Below are 25,000 nucleotides of genomic sequence, written 5' to 3' on the forward strand. Positions count from 1 at the left end.
ATTGTTTGTTAGCAAGTATTCACTCCAAAAAATTAAAAAAAAAAAAAAAGAAGAAGAAGAAAGAATAGGTTAGTACTAATGCTCGCAAAAGAACTGCCTTTGTTTGCTTATTTCCATGTATGTTCGCTAGCTAAGATTAATTTGAATGCATGGATATGATATCTCACTCAGTTTTGTTAAGTATGAGACCAGGTGCGTAAACTCTTTTTAACCCCATGGGTTTTCGTTTACACAACTCCACATTTTTCTAATCCCTGTTCCTTGCAATAATGTTGTAAATTAGTATGTGGAAAAAAAAGGAACTTGAAACTTGAACTTGAAAACTTTGATTCACTAAGGTTACCCCATAATTGCTTGCAATATCAGTTTCTATTTTATGCCCGCGGGTAATGGGTAAGCTTTGTATAATTAGAAGAGGTAGACTATTGTGTTAATTTTACCAATTTCTTCCCTATTTCCGTTTTACTCCTAAGTTCCGACTTTTCGCTCCTTATTAAGGAGCCTCTGCGGAGGAGGAAGGCAAGAAAATGAAAACTAAATTGTCACCCTGGCTTTCTCTGGTTTGTGCCTGACAAGGTGCCAGTCTCTTGACAATCATGTCAAGAACAGATGTTAGAAACCAAGTCCGTTTGCATACCGCAAAGAGAAAACTTTAAACTGAATAATAAATTTACCATTAATAACTTTTCGGAAAATATGGGACTTTTAAGCGCCGTCAGCGGGAAAATTTGGAAACTTAACTGAGGCCTGCGCAAAGACAGACTGAATAGAGAAGATGACCCAAAAGTGAACAACTGGCCTGTACTGGTGATTTTTGCGGGCTTGATCAAAGACGGTAACAGATTCAATGCTGCAATTAACGGTACCAGTTTTGCTTACGAGCTTACTTGTCACTTTTTGGGCGTATTCTAGGATCTACAAAGAATTCAGGAAAAGACATCACCGCGCCATACAGGGTCCGAGAAAATATTGCACGTCAATCACCTGTTACTATGGCTTATATCCTTTTTTTTTTTTTTTTTTTGCCCTTTATCTGTGTGATCATTGGGTACAAAATCCGCGGTTACAACGAATCGGTTGAGGTGGCTTATATTTATATTTCTGTGTGTACTTTTTCATGTCTGAGCTCCATCAATCCAGTTATATACTGCTGAAGAATTTTTAAGATTCGGCTAGCCTCCCACGCATGCGCAGTCGTTTTTAGGGCACTCGAAAGAAAGACGGAGCAAACGACTTTACAGTTCAGTGATATGCGCGCGCCAGTGGCACATGTCTCTGATCGTGGGTAATGTTTATATTACTCCTGTGAAGGCGTGATTCTAATGCGACGGTTCTTAAAATCCAAAAGAAAATTATACTTCAAGCATTGGGAGAATAATTGATAGGTCCAATGTTTTTGTGGTAAATTCCACGGGACAAACGTGACAGAAGATATCATGTGCAGGGTCCATGTGGAGAAAGTGAGCCAAATCTGATGACAAAAAATATTTAATTGATTGTCCATTGCAAACTTAAAATATCAAGCTTAAGCAAGAGAAAGTAAAAGGTTAATCCATATGTCGCGAGAAATCGTTCAAAAGCTTTTCCAGTCTGTTCAGCTAGCTCAGTCCAGCTGATACAACAAATCCTTCGCAACTTCAAAATACTGTTTCGTTTCAGCTTTTGAAGCTATAATTTTGTGGAAATTTTTGCCGGAGCGATTGGTGCACAAGACGAGTACGCAATTTTGATACAAGTTCGGCCAACACTCTCGATTAATGAACTGGAATGTTGGTCGATTTAAAGGGACACAGTCACCCTTGTGACCGCGCTGACCTGTCGGCTAGTTTTTGTCAATTTTGAAAAGCGTCCACCTCAACCGGAAATCAAAAGTACGCGTCGGCATCTAGAAATCCGCTTCAATCTTCCCAGTGTTTTATTGGATTTTCAATCTTTTACTGGAAACCTGTTTCTGAGTATGCTTTTGCTCATGCTATGGTGATTTTATCATATTTGGTTAAAAACAGTATGGATCGCGTCTCCAACGGAACATGAAAAGAAGAGGTGGGAAACGTGAAGGCGCCGGCCGGAAGAAATCGCCTGCGTTGACTAAAATAACGAGAGAAATCAATCAAAAACATTGGAGAACAAATCGTTATTTTATGTATTTGGAAAATTACATTTTCTCAACCTGGCGAAAGGTTCGTGCGGTGGGAATCTTCGTAAACGATTCGAACTACGCGTCATAGCTGCTTGGTTTGGAGCTCAGACGAAGACAAGCCTCGGTACACAGTCGATTATCTCCTCGACAAGGAAAACCTCCAGTAGAACCTTGTTTTTTACGGTCGAGCAAGCGTTCTCAGTTGCAACGACAAGGGTTTGGTTTCTAAATTTAGATAACGGAGAAGTTGTAGAAACGAAATTGTAAAAGCAAAATATATGATTGAAAGCAGAAATAAAGCTTACCGGTAGTTTCGCTACAAAGTCGTTTCGCTACACTGCAGCTCAGTTGATTCGCTACGTTTTAAAATTGACATGTTCTCTAATATTTGAACTCAATTTGCTTCTCATGCAAACACTGTGAAACGTAGAAACAGCTAAGATAATTTTTCACACGACGGGATACCGAAATAAACGATTAAATGATTCTTCGACTTTAGAGGTATTCGTTGACGTTTGACTTTCCCTGGACAAGTCCATCAGTGAATTCTCCATGGTATCAAGAAAATGAGTGTTCTAAAATGGCATTAGGTCTATAATCACTATAATAATTTTGACTGGCAAATACTTTGACTCGTTCTGCTAATCGCTTTTTGCAAGGTCTGCATGCAAAGCGGCAACCTTCCCGTCCCGTCTCCCCTCAGGTAGCCGGTTTCAGTTGTTCCCAGGCCAACCGCATTTCTATCAAGCGGTTTCCTTGTTGTGCCACACTGTTTTGTCCGGTTTGCATGCTCTGGGAATACAAAATTGTCTTCAGGACTTGTAGGAAGGTGAGAATTTTCTTGTTAAGGGATGCAACTTGTGGGTATTCATTGTCATGAAGTGTAGCTGATACATTATGATCGAAAGGAATATGTCATTGATATAAATTAGCTCTTCTTTCCAGAATACAAATTAGGTCACATATAACTTAAAGTTGTAACATCGCGCAACTTGCAGTAAATTATTCCCTTTAGTTGTCTAATTACAAGCTACACGGTGATCTGTTAGGTTTGAGTATAAGCGTTTCTTATCTTCTTTTTTGTGATAAGAAATGTAAGTTCTGCTTCTGTTATGTTTACATCCTTTGTTTGCACAATTGGTTCCCCGCGCGTTGCAATAATTGTCTACCCGCATTTCATTCGCTTCGGATCGCTGGAACCTTGTAATTAATTACCTTCGTTTGGGCACACTTTACTACTTTGAATTTCAGTTAACGACAAGGTGTGATACATGGGCTCTTTCACCTGAAATCAGATTAAATTGTTCGCAAATTCGCTTTGTGCGTGCCTGCAAAGCTTTGCGAAAACGCTACGTGACAGAAGTTGAATCAATTGTTTGTGTTCGTTGGCACTAATATAAGCTTAAGCTTAATTCTTTATTTCTGTTTGTCAAACAGCGGCCACGTACGGTAGATTTTTATTCCTCCAGCAAATTAAACGTCGCTGTTTGGAGTACAGTGTGGTTTTCGCTTTGCTTTCAGATCTCTATTAATAAAACTTTTTACAAAAGAGTTTGTTTGCCTTAGATAGCCACCTTAAACTCAGCTTCACCGCAATTATCAAACGACAATATATTTTTCATGATGCTTGAAACTCTTTTATTGAATAATTTTAAGTAAACATTCGCGAAAAAGTTTTAATTCCTGAGTGTTTATACTTGCTTTCCTCGTTTTCTTGCAATTGCTTCATTTAGTTTTTTTCCTGAACTTAAACTTGTATTTTTTAATTTTGGAGTTACGATCAATTAATAATAATTCACTCTTCCCATCCACACACTTTGTTAATGTATTCGTCATATTTGTTAACTTAGCGTTTTAATTTATTCATGTCTTCTCCTACTGCTCCTTTAAAATTTTAATAAGAAATATTGAAGAAGAGTTTTTCAACGGCTACATGTAGATCTTTAGAACATTTGTTGTAAAAGGGTGGAAGGTTTTACTTACTAATATACACGCAATAAATGATCAATTATATTTAACAATAGGGCCATTTATATGAGAGAAATTATTAGCCTCTGGGCATGTGAAAATGTGCTGTTAAAGCAGATCATTATTCCCGACGTAACTGCTCAAACCAAATCGAACGTTTCATTTATCGAACTTAATTGAACTCAATCGAATTTAATCGAATGACTGGGTTCGATTGAGTTCGAGAATCGAACACAAAGGAACTTAAATGATTAAATTTTATTGATTAAAAATGATAACAGTAGTGGATCATAAAAAGATGTTTCAGTAAAGCTACATCAATCTAAAATTTGTTCATTTCACCTAATTCTTTGTTGTTCTTGGATGCTAAAAAAGACTTTTCAAAGTTGTTGTCTATTTCGACTGATGGTTAAATGCACTGTTCGATTGGGTTTGATTGGGTTCCGAAATCGAACGCAATCAAACTCTGGTTTGATTGAGTTTGATTAAGTTCGATTACCAAACAGTTTGAGGTATTTTTTTTGGGAAAATTTTGTCCTGTTTGCTTTTGCCAATACTGCATCTACCTCCATGGATGTTTATACAGTCGACTCCCGATAACTCAAACCTTTAAGGGAAATTGAGGGTTCGAGTTATCGGGAGTCGACTGTTTATTCTTTACCCTCCATAATTATGTTTCAACTTTGACTTTTAAAGTGTATATGACAGATTTTTTTTATTTGCTTGATCGAATCTTCTTGTTGTTTTCGTATGAAAAATTATGATCGAAAAAATAAATTCGCTATCGATTTTTCTTCCCCTCGTTTGAGGCGGTCAAAGAAGTGAAATTTCACTTCCGGGTGTGTACAAAACCACGCAAGGCGGGAGACTAGGGATAGTGGACCTGTGATGTCAATACAAGAACGCTGCTTTCACGGATTCTCTGTTTCAGTGTTTTTCTTTATGCAATTAGGAAGAAAGATGGTGCTGCGGTGCGTTGTTTACGGCTGCAGCAACACGAAAGACGTAAAAAAAGTGAAACAGAGAATCCGTGAAAGCAGCGTTCTTGTATTGACGTCACAGGTCCACTATCCCTAGTCTCCTGCCTTGCACGGTTTTGTACACACCCGGAAGTGAAATTTCACGTCTTTGACCGCCTCAAACGAGGGGAAGAAAAATCGATAGCGAATTTATTTTTTTGATTTTCATACGAGAACAACAAGAAGATTCGATCAAGCAAATAAGAAAAAAATCTGTCATATACACTTTAAGGCTCTGTTTATATGGAGGATTAGTAACCTGGGTGTCTGGGTTGACCTGGTTACTGGGTTATTCTATACCATGCGCCCTTTAGCTGCAAAGGGCGCACTGAGATTCTCAGAATCCCCCATTTCCTCTTTTTCAGCGGTTGAGTGTTCTTTAGGCTGTTTCTTTTAATTTTGAATTAAAAAAAAATGTGTATTTTAATTGAAGGAGGAGAGAAACTTAAGCAAACGGTGAGAGTACCCTCTGTATTTGCTGAAAAATTAAAACCCATTGAGTGACCAATAGAACGACCAAGCGAATCACATTTTCATTCATTACAATAACTTGTTCAGTGTGGTTCATTGTGCATGAGTTTACAAGTTAAAAATGGAACCCTTGGAGTTTTCTTTTGAAAGTTATACAGTTTTCTTTAGTTTATGTTTATTAAGATATATTAAAAACATGCATCAGAACATAGCCCGGATATTGGCTAGGTGACCCTGGCTTGGCCAAATTACATGTACATGCACATGTACATGTAAGAAAGATAGCTCGTCCAATGTTGTCCAAGCTGGGCAAGCAGACAGGGTGGCCCAGGTAGGCAGGTGAGGTGGTCTAGTGTCTAAACACTTAATGCTGCTAGACTAACTAAGTGTTTTTTGTAAAGAAATGTATGAAACGTTGACAGTGCCCACTCAGGCCACTGGCACCCTCTACATAAACAGGCCCATAGTTAACTTTTAGTATTTTAGACTGAGTAAATGGAGTGGGTGGATTAGCACTCAAGAGCATTTACTGTTAGTACTAGCTCAGAGCCAGAGTTGTAATGAATCATTTGCATGTGTACAGTTATTCTATTTAATTAATGTTCATGTTGGTTATTTTCAGTGTATCTCATGACATCTGTATAACCATGCAGTCAGTTGAGATATCATGATGTACATGTAATGCTGTGACACTCGGACTGTGTGTCAACAGAATGGCCACATCTTGTGATGCCGGTGCCTCTCTGGAGAATCTTGGTCAGGGACTCTTTGGAGTACAGTTGGAGGTATATATGGCTATTTATTATTTCCTGACTCTAAATTTTTTACCTATCAGACAAAACATAAGGTGGATTTGTCAATAATGTTTTGCTGGTTGGGAGAGTTCAGAGAAGATCAACAGAAAATTAATCAAACAAACAACTAAAGATGTATTTCTTTAACACAGTCATTTCATGAATAACATTTTTTAAGCCCTCAGAATCCTGTGTATATTTAACAAACTTAAGTTTAAATAGTATCTTATGGGAGCCTAATCTAGAAAATTTTGTAAAATCCTACAGTGGGTTAAATTACTGTAGGCTCCTACAAATCCTTAAGGAGGCTCAAAATAGTTTAAAGATGCGTATCTGCGTAACCCACCCATGCCATAGCTATTATGTGCATGCATCAGCTAATGGCTCAAAATTTCTATCAAAAATCATGTTGCAGTACATTGGAATTGGAAATGTGGTGTAAAATAAGGAAACATGTATTTTTATTTCAAAATTTTGACCGTCCTAAGTTTTGCATGCATGCAACATTCAGTACACTGTGCGTCAGCTACTACCAAAATAGTATGCTGGCCTGTAAGTTTCGTTTTTCTCAAAGATTGACAGCCTTTTACCGAAAATGATGTGCATTATTTTAAAGTTCAACGGCGTCACACAACAGGTGGACCGAAAATACTTTCTATTATTTTCAAGTTCAACAACGTACATGTAGCCGCTGAAATTTTAAACTCAGCTTTGTTTATTGCAAATATTCACCTTGGTAGTTACACATTACATACAGGTATAAATTGACGAAAGAGCTACCTAAAAAAAGTCACGCAGCAGGCCATACAATCGCACATCTCAGGGCTGTCGAATACACTCTATAATCTTTGATTACTACTAGTAATTATTGCATATATATACATGACTGTAACTGAACTACTGATTTAATTACTTTTTGTCATTTTGCCGGAGGAGTTTAAGTATTTAGGGGCGTTTCCAACAAAGCAATAAAAACAGTAGGTCACTGACTTAGTTTAAATTACAAAAACTGAAATTTAAAGGTCATTTTTGTGGAGCTGACCTGTTGCCATGGTAACCACTATGACATCATAATTAGTCTTAAGTATTGCCCAGCAACACAGAAAGATATTTTATAGTTTGCCCACATGATCACTGAACAGATATTATCTTTTGTAACTTTTCTTAATTTCACAAATGCTACAACTTACAATAAAGAAAACCCTACATTTTACATGGTATAAATGCACCAGTGGTTTTTAAATATGTGTGTATTTACATGTAAAAAAAATTCTTTCCTGTTAGGTGACTGAAAAATTGCTAGAGGCAGAAAAGAAGAAACTGACCCAGCTAGAATTACAGCTTGATGAGGAGATAAGATGTGGTAAAAGTAGTGTTGAGAAGGTTAGAATTAATTATTGTCAGTGGTGTAATTACTGGAATGATTTAACGTTACCATTGTTAAATTATCAGGTTCTAACTTAGGTGTATTTACATACACTGTATTGAACAAAAGAAATACAAGTACGTGTATGACTTACACTTAACACCACACTTTATTAAATAATTACTTTCAACAAAATTAATATATATGAAAGACAATTTACACAACCCGCGTATAGCATGTATGGTGAATGTAACCTTAGCTTGGACTTTATATAATTAAGAACTGTAGTGATTTTTAAAATATTAACAGCTGTATTCAGTCTGTCTGAGGCCTGAACTTAGATTCAAGCTTTTGAGTCTTATTAATATTTGGTTTACACGTCTCTGATCCATACTCCTGTGTCTAATTAGTAAAAAGTATCGTAATTGATCCTTCAAAAAAACTGTTGATCTCTGGTACAATTTGATTGGCTTAAAAGTTACAAAATATTTATTTACTGAACAGTTACTGTATTTTATGAAGAGCAGTGAGATATTTGGAGGGTATTTTACAGTTAACACAAGTTCAGATAATATGTTTATAATATTGTTATATTTATTTATTTTTATCTGATTTCTTTTATCAGGCAAAAGAGCTAACTCGTCAAAAATCCAACTATGCGTATGTACATTATGATTCTATTTATCACTTTACATGTATTATTGTTTCTGTCTAATTAAGACGTTAATTGGATTAATTGCACTTTACAGCACTTGTCCTCTTGGGTCCTTAAATTAACACACTTTTAAAAGTAAAAATTTATCAAGCAATGTTAGAGTTAAATGTTTTAAAAACTTACAACGATTTATACAAAGGAAGGATAGTTGGAAAAGAAATATTATTTAAAATTAAAATTATCAACTTTGCACACATTTTTTATTTCGTATGGTTTCCTCTTGTGAGCCTTAATACAGCCAATTTTATAGATGCAACAGCAGGTTATTCATGTGCGAGTTATTTTGTGGTCAAGTGGGTTGATATGAGCTATGCTGATATTCTATAATTGTGGTAAAATAATATACACGTAATGCATAAGTATGTATTGTATAATTCTATGATTCATGCTTACCCTTTATCACAATTATTATATTATTAATAAAATTTTACATAAAACATAATTAAAAAAAAAACAATGAATTTATAATTAGTTTTGTTCATAATTTTTGAACCCATTCCCCAATTGCAGACGGCTGTCGTCACAACATCACCAGCTAGCTAAAGAGTATGAAGAAGCTGCCAGAGGACTGCTGAGAAGATCAACTAAGCAGAGAAAGGTATCCAACTTAACGACCCTGATAATGGTTGAATTTACAAGCACATATATAGTTATACTAGGGTAACACCCCTATTTTTGTGAGCACCAATTTTTCAATAAGCCTCCATGTCTTGAGAGTGAGAGAGTTCCCTCCCCTCCACCAGGGAAAGGGTTTTTTCTAATGCCTTTTACCTCTCTGCAAATTCTAGTCTAGCTACATGTTACATACATTAGAATTTATTGGCTACATGTGTTGACCTTTGTTACACTCCCAACCCCCTGGAATTTCTAGTGTCCCTTCCATTTAATTGTGGGGTACACATGAACTCTGTTTTTGTTTATACTGATAACCTTCATTGTATTCTAAATTTGATTTAAAGAAGGACATTTTTACAGTTTCACATACAGTATTTACTGTACACTGTAGAATCAAAACATGAAAAACCACTCTGGCTACAATAAGCTCTCTCTGTTTTTCTTAAAATCAAATAAGCAGCCTTTTATCCTTAAAATCATGTCTTTATATATACAAATTGTCATTACAATTAACTACATTTAATTAATCCATTGGGAGTCAAGTGTTGCAAAAAAGACAAAATGCAGTTCACCAGATGATCCATAAAACTGACTTAATGTACATAAAAGTTACAAGTCAGAGATGTCAACCATAAAAAGATTATTTTTGAAAAATGTAGACATCTAAATTGTTTATTAACTTCTTTTTTGTTTGCGTAGTCTTCTAGAAGTCTTCCATCTCTTGGATTTAAGCAGACTGTCAAAGCAAGGGTAACTATACTGTTAATAATATTGTAGTAGTATTAATTATTGTTCAGTATAACTGAACAATAATACTTAATGTTCATTTTAGAATTTGTTGTCATGTAATAAGTTAGAAATTTCAGCTAGTCCAAACCGGACAATTTTTAACATCTACATGTAAAAAATAATTTAAATTAAATTTTCTTTTCATTGAATGTAAATTGCAAGACTTTATAGTTAACTTTATTTTTTTTTTTTAAATAGATGTGTATGCACTAAAATAAATTTACCCTATTCAACTGATGTAATTACTTATATCCTCCACTTTTTGAGTGTACAGAACATAAATTTCATCTTATGTTTTTCTGTAGCCAACAATTTTTGGTAGCCTTGTGCAAGAAGACCAGGAAAATCACAACATTCAAGTAAGACCTGAAGATAGAAAACCTACAATAAATAAATAAATAAATAAATGAATTATTCATTTTTGTAGCCCTAAACTGTACATGTGGAGAAAATGGTAGAATTACAATATAAAACTTCATACAAACCAAATTTGATTGAATTATGCATATAATATAAAACTATGTACTACATGTATTAAAATAAATAATTACAGTGGATATATACATGTACATGTAACAGCTGAAAACTCCAGCACATTTATTTACACGCCTCTCTTTGTTAAAAACAGTTAGCTGCAAATTGTTACATGTGTCTTTTCAATTGTTGTTCTTTTTCTTAGTCTGAGAAGAAGGTCAACTTAGTCCAATCAAGAAATCCTGCTCATCCATCAGACCTAACAGGGGTAAGCAGCAGTTAAGCTATTAATAGTAAATTTATTGCTAGTCAGAGTACTGTACATGTAAATAATTATTAGGATACTTACCTTCAATTGGCTGCTGACTGTTATTCACTCTAGATAGATGATTCACAATCCTGTTTATTAAGTGTCCCACCTTATAATAAATTAATAATGTAAATGCTAGAAGCTTAGACACTCAAAGTTTCTTTTCAGATTATGTTATATGATAATCATCAACTACAACAACAACAACTTTATTTGATATACTTATATCTTTTACAGGAATACACATCCTGCATATAGCAGAGCTAATGGAGGCGGGCTGTGTAACTTAATAATAATTTATTATTACAAACATGAATAAAATTAGAATAAATTAGTAAATATGAAGTAGTAGATAAGTACAACATCGTCTTCATTTTTGTATTTATAACTACATGTACATATGTTGATAGTCAAACAAACTTTGTGTGTCTCTGGGCTTTTCTTACCGATGTTGTATTTTATTCTTGTGCTCATTTATTTATGTACAGGTGTATATGAAAATTTCTTTAGGTTGAATACTGCTATACACTGTAACATTGTTTGCTCCATTTATTTTGTGATAGGATGTTGTATATAAAGATGGACACATTACATCTGGCACACTGAGTGGTCTTACAGAGCGCCTAGTTCCTCTTCCAAATTACTATCCTGACGTAAGCTCATTTAAATTTCTTAATCCAATGAATTTTAATTATTCTACAGTCATTTGCACACTTTATAATGATTGCATAGACTTAATGAAAGTTTATGATGACCAGTCAGGTCAGGAAATTTATTGGTACACATGTAGTCTGTTATGTTACACTTCTTTGAAGAGTTCAGTATTACGTTACAACTCTTAATAATGAAATCAGAGTATATTAATTTTATAAACATTATTATTATTATTATTATTATTATTATTATTATTATTATTATTATTTGTTTTTCAACGCATATTGAATATATATATTTTTTTTACAGCTTCATGTTGAACATGTTTATCCTTATACTACAAGAATTTGAATACAAGAATTTTATATTTGCTGAAAATGTACATAATTTTTAGGAGTGCATAGCGTTGTTTTAAAAGTTGATCATTTTTAATAAAGTTTATATATTATTTGTCAAAAAATTGTTATTATTATTATTATTATTATTATTATTATTATTATTATTATTATTATTTGAAACTCTCAATACAAACAACTCATATTAGCTACTAGTGTACTGATACATGTAATATACACTACAATATACTGAACTACAAAGATTTATGCTAAGTTGTGACTGTCCAAAAAAATTGCCAGCACCAAATATAATACTTTTAGCGTATCTAAGAATTTCAAGTTTGGCCATTAAAATAAAGGTGAACTAATGAGAAGTACTTTAGTTCTTTAAAAACACCCTTCATTCAATAAAGCAATCACTGAATTGTTTTTCTACTAATTCCAGAGAACCTACGTGTTTGCATTTTTGTTGTGTTCAAGACTCTTTGTACTCCCTAGTGACTTGCTGTCAACCATTTCAAAGGTAATTCAATCAACAGCTTTCTTTATTTTTTGGTTAATTAGTAAATAAATGTAACCAAAATTACTATTCACGTGCAAAGTTAATTACAGCTTATTGGTGCTTTTGCTTTTTGTGTGTGTGTTTGGTTAGGTGCTTTTGGATCAATTGTTTTACATGTACATAGAAAATTAGTGATGTTTTTTGTGGTGAATTTTTTGAGCATTTTAAAATGATTTATGATTTGACTTTTACAGTAAGTGTACCTTTGGCTTGTTAACATTACGACAGTTTGTATTATTTACAAGAGCTACATGTACAGTTTCGGTTTGGTGACTGTTACTAGAATTCATCATACATTGTATCATGTGCACATATGCCTAAATATTGTGGCTTTTGTATGTATTATGGAGATACACAGAATTGCAATTAATCGTAAGTAATGTGCGTTTCTGTGCTCATTTTATAACCATATCACTTGGGACGTTAATTTCTTAATACATTTGAGATGTGTCATTTATTTTAAGTATATTCACTTTTATTACAGTGTATTATAATTGCACTTCAGTGCAAGATCAACATACATGTAGACAAGCATGTAATATGTTTATTATTTTTTTACAAATAATCTGCATTTATAATTTAACAATTCTTCAAATGATACTTTTTTTATTTTAGGCTTGTGCTGATCAAATTAAAAAATGTAGCTCTGATGAGGTGAGATGTAAATGTTAAAATATTATGTCCAATGTCCTCTTGCCAGATAACACACCACAGTAAAATATGTTTAGTTGTTGACTGAGTTTAGCACATAATTTAAATTTGTTTTTTTATTCATGTACCTACATGTACATGTATTATACTAGTTTACAGTTGAAAATGTTGTTATAAATTTTCTTTATACAGTGTAGAATCTCCAGGAAAAGAAACACAAGTAAAAAAAAAGCAAATTCCAGAAATGCTTTCATTGTCACTATAATTAATTAACAAAAAAACGTTAATTAAAATTGTAATTTGAAGGAAATCGTGCAAGAATTTAATTACTGAAAAGCTGAGTCATAACATCAGCTTGTCAGTGAAGTGATTTAATATATCATTATGTCACATGTTTTAATTATTTACATGAATTTTGTTAACCTGGAGGGTAGGGTGGAGCAAAGCAGCCTCGCTGTAAGGTTCCTTTTTAAACAATTAATAAATTATGTAATTCAGCCTTTAATTACGTAATTCAGGCTGCGAGGTGATTTTAAATAAAACTATCTACTGTCTAACTACTATCCCATAATAATTTTTTGTTTAATTGCTTTTCCGTAGGCCAAGGTTCTTGCATTTAATTTGGTTCAACTTTTAAGGTAAATGATCAGATTTACATGTACATGTATGTACACGGTAACTAAAATGTTTCTGTCTAAACTGCTCAGCCAAAAAAACTCTAGAGGAAAGTAGATCAACCAGTTGTAAATGAAATAAATAAAAGTAAGTTTCTTCTAAGAAGAACGTTATTAGAACCAAACGTAGGGTGCTTCTATTTGTCATAACTGGCTGGCCAGACATATTATTCCGCAGACGACATGAATCCTTTTCAAGAACTGGCTTAGGTGCTAGTCCTTCAACGTCCTTCAAAATGGCGCAAATAATTTCTGGATTGTGCATTTTAAAGAAGCTATAGAACTACGATAACTCTTCAAATCTTGCATTCCAGGCTGTTCAGTTCTGGAAAAAGGAAAGTGCCCGCTGATGAGATTCATGAACTGTATGATAGACATCATAAGGTGTCCCCTAACCTTAATTCTCACTAAAACACACATAATTCTGTCAAACATGGAGTCATATGAAAACGACAAAAAGGCCTGTTTTATATAAAGTACTCAAATTAAGGGTTAGGTGCATTTCTGGACATAAGTGGAGATGTGGAAACATAGGTATCAAAGAGATGGGCGGACACGCTCAACTGTATTATTGTTTTTTCTTTTGATTCAGTGAATGGACAGAAACATTTCCAAATGATTTTAGAGATGAGGTTATGATGATGCATATCAAGGACATCACCAGTTACTGTGCATCTCTCACTGTGGTATGTCATTTACAGATTACTTAAACAAACGTGTATACTGGCAACAATAATAACTTTATTTTATTTATTTTTCAATCTTTATTTATTTCATTTATTTCATCATTAAGTGTACATTAAATTTATAAATACATTAAATGTATAAATACAGAGAAATGCTAATTCTTTTATTAAATACGCTGGACCGCGGGTAGTGAAAGCTAATCGAAGCGGGCAGAGTCAGATAAGAGGAATAAATAAATAAATACATACATACATACATACATACATACATACATACATACATACATACATACATACATACATACATACATACATACATACATACATACATACATATTTATATCTGTATATGATATACACTGACTGGCCATAAGTAAAAAAGTTACTCTATTCTAGCTAAAAGCTAAGGTGACGTAATGTTGGGGGTAACTCTGCGATGGGTTAGCATTCCAACTAGGGGGAGTAGTTATTCTCCTAACGGTAAACCGTGATGTCATGCTGGGTATCCTATGATGGACAAGTTCGCATCCCATCCGTGGGGCAACAGTAATGTTCCTTGTCATTTCATGCTGGGTATCCTGTGGCGAATAAGCATCTCGTCCTGGGGGAAGTAGTAACGCTTCTAGACATTTCATGGTGAGTGTTCTGTAATAGACCAGCATCCCATCCAGGGGGAGTTGTAATTTTCCTGGTTGCTTCATGTTACTTATATAAGCCTGAGTTGTAATGATGAGGGAAGTACGTTTAAACTAATAATGTTAATGAATAAGTAGCATTTGGCAAAAAAAGAACCATGATGGCAAAACAGAAGGGAATAGATTAGAGAAAAATTAATCGTCAATTATTTGTTTTCTTTTGATCCCAAGGAATTAAGAAACATGGTTGGCCAGATGACGCAATCATTATTTAAAAAGGCAAGTAGACAAAGATGATAAAAATATAATGGGACTCGTTTCACAACGTTAACGTTTCACAAACTAAAAAAAGATCATAAATTTTTCAATACAAAATCCACCTCATAATCATTCACTTCTATGTAACTGTAATTGGTGTACCCATTCCTTATCGCTCCTGACAAATTTGTAGATGTGCGGTGGTGGCATTAGAGAAATTTAGAATCGCGTTTACGGCAAACGGCAAACGTAGTTTTCGCATTTATGTTTTCTTGAAAAAATAGTGCAGAGAAGAGAATAGTGCAAAACAATTCTGACCTTTGACATCAACGCAAAAACTACTCAATTTTACTGAGAAACTGAAAACAGCGAGTGGCAAATATAGAATAAACATGATCACGTGGTCAAGTCTGTCGTTTCTAAATCTCCGTTGGTTGGGCTGATTGAAGGGCGGGGCTTGATGGGTCGAGGTTGGACTATATAATTATTGTCATATTGTTTCCTTTAGACAAGGAAAGCTGTACTCCAGTCCAGATTGTCTCTCTCCTCCCGGATGTGGGGGTTCCCTGTAATGGACTTATATCCCATCTAGTCTGAGGGAATAGTAATATTGTACTTCTAGTTTTGCTTCGTGCTGTGGCAACTGAGGCTCGAAATACAATGTTGCCATTTAGTTTTACCATGACAAATTTAAAACTGACCCATAAGCATTCCATGCAAAATGATTTATGAACAATCAGAGGTTACAGGTGTTTACTTTGTACGTACTCAGCGGACCCGACTTACAGTATGGCAATGCACGCAGATAAAAATAACCTCCAATTGAAAATACTTCTCTCGAAGAAAGATTGATTGATTGATTGATCGATTGACTGATTGATTGATTGATTGATTGATTGATTGATTGATTGATTGATTGATTGATTGATTGATTGATTGATTGATTAGCTGGCTTTGCTGGACAAGTATGGAGAAGTGTTACTGAAGGCATCAGCGGCTGCAGAAGATAGAAAGCTGACGGTTTCAACAAAATACAAGGTTCAGTAGTATGTTTTTTTATTTTATTAATTTTTTATTTGTTTGCTCACCATAACATGTCCACTTTCTCGATCGAATGAGAAATTTATGATCTGACTCAGCTGATAATTTAATAGGCTAAGAAGTGTGTTTAGTACAGCTCTGTATTTATAGTATAATTTACTTCATTTGATTACAGATATATTGAAAACTGAGCGCATTTGGACATTCACACTGTTATGCAAAAATGCGTTCTGTAAATCTTTCTTGTTGAGAATGGTATATTATTCAGTAAGTGACCCAGATATACTCGGAAAAAGGAAATCCGAGTGCTCCTATCTGGAGTTGAACTTAAGACCTTCCGATTACTACTTCGGATGCTCTACCTCTAAGCTACAGAAGACAGGCGGGAGCTAAGGCCATTAAACTAGGTTCACGGGACAAATATACTACTACTAAGATTTGAATATCAATGTGTTGGTATATGCGCAACGGAATAAATGTGATGGTATAATTTATTTTTAAGCCTGGTCCCAATTGTTTCGAAAGCTGATTAATGCTAATCCAGGATTAAAAGTTAACCGAGGTTTTCAGCTCGTTCGTTTAACATGCTTTTAAAAGCTTATTTTAAGCTAATGGTAAAGGAAATTCTAAGTCAAAACTGAGCGACAAAAATCTTTTGGAAAAATCACTATTGATTAGTAATTGAACTCGAGTTATAGTTCACGTTAACCCAGGATTAGCTTAATCGGGCTTTGAACAACTAGGCCCAGGTGAATAAATGAGAATTATAATGAGTGTATTATTCAGTGAGTGAGTGAGTGAGTATGTGACACAGGCAAACTTTTGTTGTTCTCCTCCTTCTTGTTCTTGTTGTTTTGTTGATTTTTTTTGCTATTTTTGTCAACAGTGTGGTCTTGAAGTTTGTGCTAACCCAGTGATTCTTGCGCAACAGTTGTGTCACATTGAGATGGTAAAAATAACTTATTAATAATTTAACTACATAGTAGGCAATCGAATTTCATAATTAATTATTGTGTTTCGACTAATTTACGTGGTCGAACGTAAAAATTTACCTAGAACCTGCTATAAAAAAATCAAGAAAATTCGTAACTATTTCATCTTAAGCCTTGGGCTTATACTCGCTCCAAACTGAGACGTTTTATTCAGTGGAGGGAATTTCACAGACAAGTAAAGGGAATTTCGTGTTTAAAAATTTATTAGTTGAGTTTGACAGTAAAAACAGGCTGAAACGCGAAGCTAACAATTTAAAACAGCTTACTCGAGGGGGTCTCCAAGGGGTTTCCATTTGCTAGGGGCGTGTGGGGGGGGGGAGGGGTGGGGGGCAGAGGCTTGAGGGCAGAGGCTTGAGGGCTTGAGATTTAGACGGCTTCCTTATATTCGGGGGAGATGGCTTACATTATTTTCGAAGTTTGCGAATTATGTACTGATATTTTTCAGATATTTTACTGGTATTTTTCTTTTTAGGAAAGACTTGCCAACATAGGACCTGAAGAGTTCGTACAGACCTTCATTCCTCGTGATGATGCGGATTTGAGAGTAAGTAAACTCACCTTTTTGGATCGAGATTCCGAAAAAATCAGAGCAGAAATAACACTGACACGTCACCTGTAGAGCTGGTTTTCTTTGTAAAACGTGAAATGAGCATTTAGAAACTCACACGGAAGGTTTTATGGATTATTCCAATTTTCTTTATGTAAATATTTTTTTATTTTAACAGTTTGTTCTCACAGATGGCAAACATATACCACAGCTCAGCGATCCCCCCCAGGGTATCAAGTATAGAGGATCGAGTCCACTTTCTAGTGAATGATCGAGTGATCGAGTCTCGATTCTCGACTCGATCCTCGATACTCGAGGCTGTCAACTTACTTTTAAACGGCACTGTGCAATGCACGTCGGCTATTTTTAGTAACACTTTGAAAAGCCAAAAATCACACTTTCGCAAATCCAAACCTTAAATGATAATACAGTTATTTCTAAGTGTCTTCTGATGACGGATGATCAGGATGGAATTGGATGGACAACTTGAAAAACTCATGGGCAACTTTTTCGAGTCATGCCGATGTGTCATGCAAAAATCATAGAACTTATTAAGGATTTTTTCTTCCTTCAAGAATTTACTAGAAATTTTTCCTTTCACTATCTGAGAGTCTGGTTTCGAGCAAGTGTACATATTCATAATCTTAGAATGGTTTTGACAAAGCGCCATCGAAATACCCGTGATAATTGTTGTCCGTTTAATTCCTTGGTGTTTTGTTTTCAGTCTACGCTTAGCTATATCAAGAGGACAAGCAGTTTAGAGGCCTACATAGAGTGGTTTAACCGACTTAGTTATCTTGTGGCGACTGAAATATGCTTGGTAAGTAGGCAAAAGACGGATTTTCGATAGCGTTTCACAAGACTCCTCTTCAGTTTCAGTTCAGTCTACTTCAAGGGAGGGGAGAGGGTGGGGGGGGGGGGGGGGGGAAGCGCTGGTGCAGAGGTGAGAGAGCTCGCATCCCACCAGTGTCGCCTGGGCTTGATTCCGGGACTTGAAGTCATAAAGATTGAGTTCGTGGTTGGCTCTCTTTGTTCCTGGGAACTCCGGTGTTTTTTTCCTCTCCCTCTCTCCGTCGTTCAGTGCCACCCTCTTTTTATAAACAAAGTCGATCTTATTTATTTAATGGCAGGTTGCAGATAACTAGCTGTTTTGCTTTTCATTCAGGGAACGAAAAAGAAACTCCGGGCAAAGATCATTGAATATTATGTTGACGTGGCTACGGAGTGTTACGACAAAGGGAACTTCAACTCAGCAATGGCAATTATCGGTAAGCAAATAATTAGCGTTACAGGTTCTTTTCATTAATTAATTAATTTGTTTGTTTGTTTAGTTACCAATTTTTGTCTTTCTTTGCTTGTGAAAACACTTTGTTTCTGTTTTAGCTGGTCTCAACATGAGTCCTGTCACAAGACTAAAGAAAACGGTAAGGTTTAATTTCTTTGCTTTTTCATTCATAAAGCCGATGATCAACAAATGTTAGACCCCATTCAAAAATGGCTCACATTTTAAAGTTCTTTTGTTTGCATTTAAATTAGCCCTACTAACCTCGTTCTTGAGTTAAAAAATTAAAAGAATATTTTACCTTGAAGGAGGCTAGTGGGCTAATAGGCCCTGTCTTATGTTCGTCTGGCGAGAAGAAAACGCTGGACTTCTCGGCAGCCAAAAGGCCATTTTCCGAGTTGTTTTGAGCCTCATTATGAAGGCGAGGCTGAGTGTAAATTAGCTTTTCGTATGAAGGTTAGTTTTGTTTGCATGTAAATGTAAATTAATTTTCATAATAAATACTATACACGAAGCCTCGCTTTCATAATGAGGTTCAAAGCAAGTCGGAAATGGCCAATTAGATGCATAAAGATATTGCGCGAAACAGTTCATGTGGATACGTGAATCATAATGGCGTTGACTTTCTTATCTTATCAGATTGAGTATGAGCTCGCGAGAACCGTTTATCTCGATTTACCTGGCTTAATCTTTCGCTCCAATTTGCTACTGTAGATGTACCTCGTATAAAACAATTTAATTTATTGAGGACAGATGCTCGGTAGTGAACTGACAAGTTGAGTAGACTTGAAAACAGTTGGTTTTAATTTCTAGTGGTCCAGAGTGAAGTGCCGAAAATTTGACAGACTTGAGCGAGAGATGAATCCCGCGTCCAACTTTGCTTGCTATCGATCGATGTTCAAAATTGCGTGCGAGAGCACGGGTGGAAGGGTAGGTAGCTTTGTTTGTTGACACTCAATATCTTCTCCAAACTTTCCTCAATGCAGGTAATAGTGCATTTACTTTGTATTATAACCATTTTCAACGTTACGTACATAGCGAATATCTTTTGACATACCATGTAACCAGGTCTATTAGTCGTAAATGTAAAGACAACTGATCTATTTACGGTTGGATGCGACATTGGGTGATGAAGATGGATTTCTTATCTTCAAACTGACGTGGGGAAAATATCAAGAAGTCAATCCGAGATCGATATTTAAAATCGACTGTTAACACCTTGCGAACAAAACCGCCGAATTCTACTGCAACTTACGAAACAAAGTCGATCGAAAGCGATCAAATCGTTTTGAGTTTCCCGTAAACTGAGAGCCGTGTAAGATTAACACATTTCTTCAGCCATGTGAGGTCAGTAGTTGAATTAAAGTTAATTTGCCGTTTCTTTTGCCAATAACCGGAAAATAGTCCGACTTGATAGTTTAAACGGTCCTTCAGCTATTTACAAAGCATGTCGAAAAACAGTCGCTATTCTCTGATATCATAACAATAAAAGTGACTGTAAATAACTTGCCCACTAACCGCGCCCTGAAGTGGCGCAGTGGTTAGAGCGCTCGCCTTCTACCATTGTTGTGATGCGACTGAGAAAGTATTATTTATCAGTCCCAAGACGTTTGTCAGGCGTTATAGAACTGTAGTCAGACCTTTGGGTTTCGTGTGAATTTTGTTCTCTTGTGGAACAAGTAAACTGTGATGAAGACCTGGCTGTAGAAATTGTTGAAATATCCTTTGGTCTCTCTGGGATTAAGGAAACTCCTTGATAATTATATGTCTGTAAGGAATACTCCCGTACATAGATTGGCGAGGAAGCCTTAAGAAACTACCTAGGCTTCCGAATTTAAAATTAAAACTGCCACGATTTCCTTGTTAATGGTATTTGACTTTGTGCATAATTGCAATTGACTGATCAAGGCTTACATTTCTGCTGTTTTTGTTTTAGTTTGAATTCGCCATTCCGTTCTTCAGCCTTTTTGTCAAAGATGTATATTTCCTTAACGAGGGTCACTCCAACAGGTAAAATGTGTTTTTGAGGAGCCTTCTCTTGATTGGAATCGTCAAAAGGTGGCTCATATGATGCTATTGTTTTTGCAGGCTTCCAAATGGACATATAAACTTCGAGGTAAGAATTTGTGGAAATAAATTGTTTCTTGGTCCTGTCATTTAAAATAAATAAATAAATAAATAAATACATATAAAGGAAAGAGTGCGTGAGTCATATTTGTTTTTCTTGTCTTTAAGTTATGCTGAATTGTTATTTGCTCGTTTTTTGTAGATGTTCACTATTTGACTGTTGTAAGTTGTTGCTGCTGCTGTTGTTCTTGTTGTTTTTGCTTTTTTATTATGTTCTGATGCTTTATATCTCTTATTTTTAAATGTCTCGCAGAAATTCTGGCAACTGTCAAAGCTAATAACAGACTTTGTTACGTGGAAGCAAGTCGCTGTAAGTTTGCTTTGCCATTTCTTCTTAGCACATGTACATTGCTGAGATTTAAACCATGAACAAGTTGTTCATAATTGTCGTTGTTGTTGTTGTTGTTGTTGTTGTTGTTGTTATTGTGGTTGCTGTTGTTGTTCACAAACGTAACCCATGAGACCTTCCCAACAAAACAACTCTCGATAGAAGCACATGTATTTTCAGTCAGTGACGCAAGCTCTGAGCCATATATATTTAGCTATACTAGTTTAGTGGCCAAGCTTCCACGAGTCTCAGTAGCTCAGTACATAAGTTCGACTCCTGTTGGGAGAACTCAGATTTTCTTCTTTCAAGTACAGTCGACACCCGATAATAAACGGACAGTTTCATAAGTCGTAGTTTTCAGCGGTGCACTGGCATCGCAAAGGTCACAGGTTCGAATCCAGTTCAAGCCTGAATTTTTTCAGGCTTTCTTTTCCCAATTGCTTAATTTGCGTAAATATTTGGGAGGGTCTCTCTGTCATTCAATACTTTCCTGTGGTACTGTTTATTATGCTAATTTATTATGTTTATTTTTATGTAATCAGATGTGTAAAAATAATGGCAAAAAATAAGCTGAAAATGAGACTGAATGCTGTACAAGGTGGTTCTAACTTTTGAGATCTGTAGATGAAATTCTACAGTGTGACCATTCAAATAAAAGATTCTGGTTTTACTTTGCTTTGCCTGGGCGTTAAAGGATCACATGCTGATCATTGTTTATCGTTGATCTCCTCAGTGTAAATATGACCATAATCGAACTGTGCTGAATTACCTCATGACTGTTCCAGTGTTCTCCGATAAAAGTAAGTAGCTCACTTGTGAACTGCCTTGACACTTGCAGCAAATGCAGCCATCAGGGAGCTATTAATTACTATCACGTTTCTTAGGGACAGCTCATCTTCACTCTACTCCTACAGCCCGTGGTCACAATAGGGAGCTTTAGCAACGACGACGGCGACGGCAACGAGAACGCCACAAAACGATAGATTTAATGAACAAAAACAATCGCTCTGCACGTGCGTTATATGTTTTGGTACATTTCTTTGCCGTCATCAGCAAAACAACAACGTGACATGACTAAATTCAAGGTTTTGTGGAGAACGTGAGCACACGACGGTTAATTTTTCATTCTTCTTCCTTACTTGAACTCCGTTCCTATCAATTTACTTCCCGCATAGTTCGGCCGCATTGTACAAGTTGAACGAATTGGAATAATCGCGAGGAAGTACAAGTAAAGCGAACTTATATTTTCAAGTGACGCTTTCGTTGTCGTTGCCGTCGGCATTGCTAAAGCTCCCTAATCAGTATATAAAAGACCCAGCTGTTACCTACCTTGGTAACCCAGGGCACCCGAGAAACACTCATGGAAGCTATTATTTGTGGTTTGGCCACCAAGTATTTTGAGCTGACGGCCAGGGAGAAGGGCGATGAAGCAGCTCTCATAAGGTTTCACGTGATTTGCAACCCTTCTAGAAAACTATAGAACAAACAACAGAACAATACCCTCAACCCTAAAAACAGTAGCAGCTGCTAAATAATTAAGGCAATTACAAGCTTACGAGAGCTGCTACACTAATGAGGGAGAACACTGTTCCCCCAGGGATGATGATGATGATGATGATGATGATGATGATGATGATGAAAGTAAAACTACAGAACAATAAAATGATCAAAATCATATACATATAACAGAACAAGTAATTTACAATATATACTCAGAACAAAGCTTCTAACATTCTCTTTGGAAATGACGCATAAGTTCCTTTTTGAATGATGCAAGGTTTGTTAGCTCACTAAATCAGGGAAAGGCCTTGTTTACGCTAATCCAACTGACAAATGAATGTTTTTCCTTACAGACTTGGCTTTGATGTCGTATGAATGTGAGGCTCCTGAGAATCAGTTTGAAAAAGAAAGACGAAAATCACTAAGGTGTGTGAAACAGAGGAGTTCCTTTTTTTATATATATAACATAACAACATAACACAACTTCATGTTAAAACGCTGGTCACATACAACTACAAGCTGGTTTGCATGTGGGCTGTTTACAAATGCATAGAACAAACAGGTACAAATATTTTAAATGAATAACAGCACATTTATAGTACAGCACATCAAATTACACCACAAATTGATAGACTACTGCAATACACTAAATTTCATTACATTACGCCACATGGACTAGTTTTAAGAATAGCATAGCCCTGGATCCGGTTTGGTAGGCTAGCTCTCTGCGGAGCTCGCCGAATTTGGCAAGCTTAGCCTCTTTTTCCATAGCGCCACTTTATATCGAGAAATGCATTAAAGAAAATTTGTTTAGGCTTTGAAAGTTCGTTTTGTTTTAGGCTGAGGAAATTCTAAAGTCCTGCTGCTAAACTTGTTTAATGTATTTCGGTAACCGCTGTCTAGTAAATGTACCGTTTTGTAGCACCATTAATTTTGCTTCTTTTACCATGTAATTGTTAGAATGCGGTTTCTTTATTTGTTTGTTTTAATCACGTTTTGTTTTTTTAGTGACTTGGTTGTGTTTGTGTTTGTGGCTAGCAGGGTGGAAGATACTTTGTATGTTGCAATCCGTAGCCTTAACACTACCAGATTTACTTATGTATTTCTGTACTTTATTCATTTCAGGTCGGAGAGAAATGCGGACAGAAGATAACAGAACATAGTCATCAACAATGACTGGAAATACTCTCGGGTGCGACATTACCACAAGTCCTTCCTCCCTCAGTTTAGATGTCGAGCTTCATTAGGATGAGTGCAAAGAAGTCGTATGCTTCAAGCTCCCACGCTTCTGAATAATGATGCGCATGCGCCTGTGTGGCTGTTTGTTTGACCCTGGTATGTGCATATTCCAAAGCTGCGTATATGTGATGGCTACCCCTGCCTTTATACGCCACGTATGTAGACGTAGTTGTTTGGTGTTTTGCTCATAGGCGAATGTGTTGTTTGAGTTGTCATGCGTGCGTGTGTCTTGCTTGGTCGCGTGCGTGGGTATCGGTGCCATCCATTTAGCGGTAAACACAAAGAAGATTTCGGTCGTGAGAATCTGTGAAGTGTTATGAAATCGTTAGGATAGAAAATTGAATAGATAATTTATAGTTAAGACTGTGTTCTTTCGTTTAAACAAAGATGAATAATCTAATAATCTGTTAGCAGGGAGTTTTACAGTGTTAACCGCCATGTTGGAAGCAGCACAAACTTAGTGCAAAGTACAGTGTTTGTATAGGGATCCAATGTTGGAACTTAAGTGAAGTGTGGCTAGTGTACTGTTTTGCCTTTTGGGGGACTCTGGAAAAATATGATTACTGATTTATACACAATTTCCAAGTTACAGGTACCTTAAACGTCTCTAAAGTTTTGGCCCACCAAAAATTTAATGAACAAAACTCAGTACTCGCCTCGCTTTCACGCTTGTGTATTGTAATAAATATTTATAAGAATTGCTGATTTCGACCGATTTTTATCATTACTTAAATGGTTGTCTACAAGAGATGATAAGTGTCCCCTTATTTTCTCGTGTTGTCTAGAATTGTTAGTATTGAAATAAAGTGGCCAGTACTTTTATTATTA

General features: G+C 35.7%; 1 protein-coding gene across 1 annotated transcript in view; it reads left to right on the forward strand.

Annotated features, from left to right (window-relative positions):
* The first annotated feature begins 2,873 nt into the window (after positions 1-2,873).
* Positions 2,874-25,000, forward strand: part of LOC146484953 (ras-GEF domain-containing family member 1B-like) — a 30,839-nt gene continuing 8,712 nt past the window's right edge. Inside the window, exons 1-27 of the mRNA XM_085103824.1 lie at positions 2,874-2,969; positions 6,221-6,383; positions 7,677-7,775; positions 8,384-8,418; positions 8,984-9,071; positions 9,788-9,838; positions 10,183-10,236; positions 10,557-10,619; positions 11,225-11,314; positions 12,096-12,173; positions 12,828-12,866; positions 13,464-13,501; positions 14,130-14,223; positions 15,090-15,137; positions 16,065-16,154; positions 17,044-17,106; positions 17,622-17,693; positions 18,421-18,516; positions 18,862-18,964; positions 19,080-19,120; positions 19,792-19,908; positions 20,915-20,988; positions 21,067-21,094; positions 21,359-21,415; positions 22,167-22,233; positions 23,287-23,359; positions 24,059-25,000. The exon at positions 24,059-25,000 is cut by the window's right edge and continues 394 nt beyond it. Of these exons, the coding sequence (XP_084959950.1) occupies positions 6,312-6,383; positions 7,677-7,775; positions 8,384-8,418; positions 8,984-9,071; positions 9,788-9,838; positions 10,183-10,236; positions 10,557-10,619; positions 11,225-11,314; positions 12,096-12,173; positions 12,828-12,866; positions 13,464-13,501; positions 14,130-14,223; positions 15,090-15,137; positions 16,065-16,154; positions 17,044-17,106; positions 17,622-17,693; positions 18,421-18,516; positions 18,862-18,964; positions 19,080-19,120; positions 19,792-19,908; positions 20,915-20,988; positions 21,067-21,094; positions 21,359-21,415; positions 22,167-22,233; positions 23,287-23,359; positions 24,059-24,086 (1,758 nt within the window). The 5' untranslated portion in view covers positions 2,874-2,969; positions 6,221-6,311 and the 3' untranslated portion in view covers positions 24,087-25,000. The remainder of the gene's footprint in view (positions 2,970-6,220; positions 6,384-7,676; positions 7,776-8,383; positions 8,419-8,983; positions 9,072-9,787; positions 9,839-10,182; positions 10,237-10,556; positions 10,620-11,224; positions 11,315-12,095; positions 12,174-12,827; positions 12,867-13,463; positions 13,502-14,129; positions 14,224-15,089; positions 15,138-16,064; positions 16,155-17,043; positions 17,107-17,621; positions 17,694-18,420; positions 18,517-18,861; positions 18,965-19,079; positions 19,121-19,791; positions 19,909-20,914; positions 20,989-21,066; positions 21,095-21,358; positions 21,416-22,166; positions 22,234-23,286; positions 23,360-24,058) is intronic.

This window comes from Pavona decussata, unplaced genomic scaffold, assembly GCF_977016875.1.
Source record: "Pavona decussata unplaced genomic scaffold, jaPavDecu1.1 SCAFFOLD_28, whole genome shotgun sequence".
NCBI classification, from domain to species: Eukaryota; Metazoa; Cnidaria; class Anthozoa; order Scleractinia; family Agariciidae; genus Pavona; species Pavona decussata.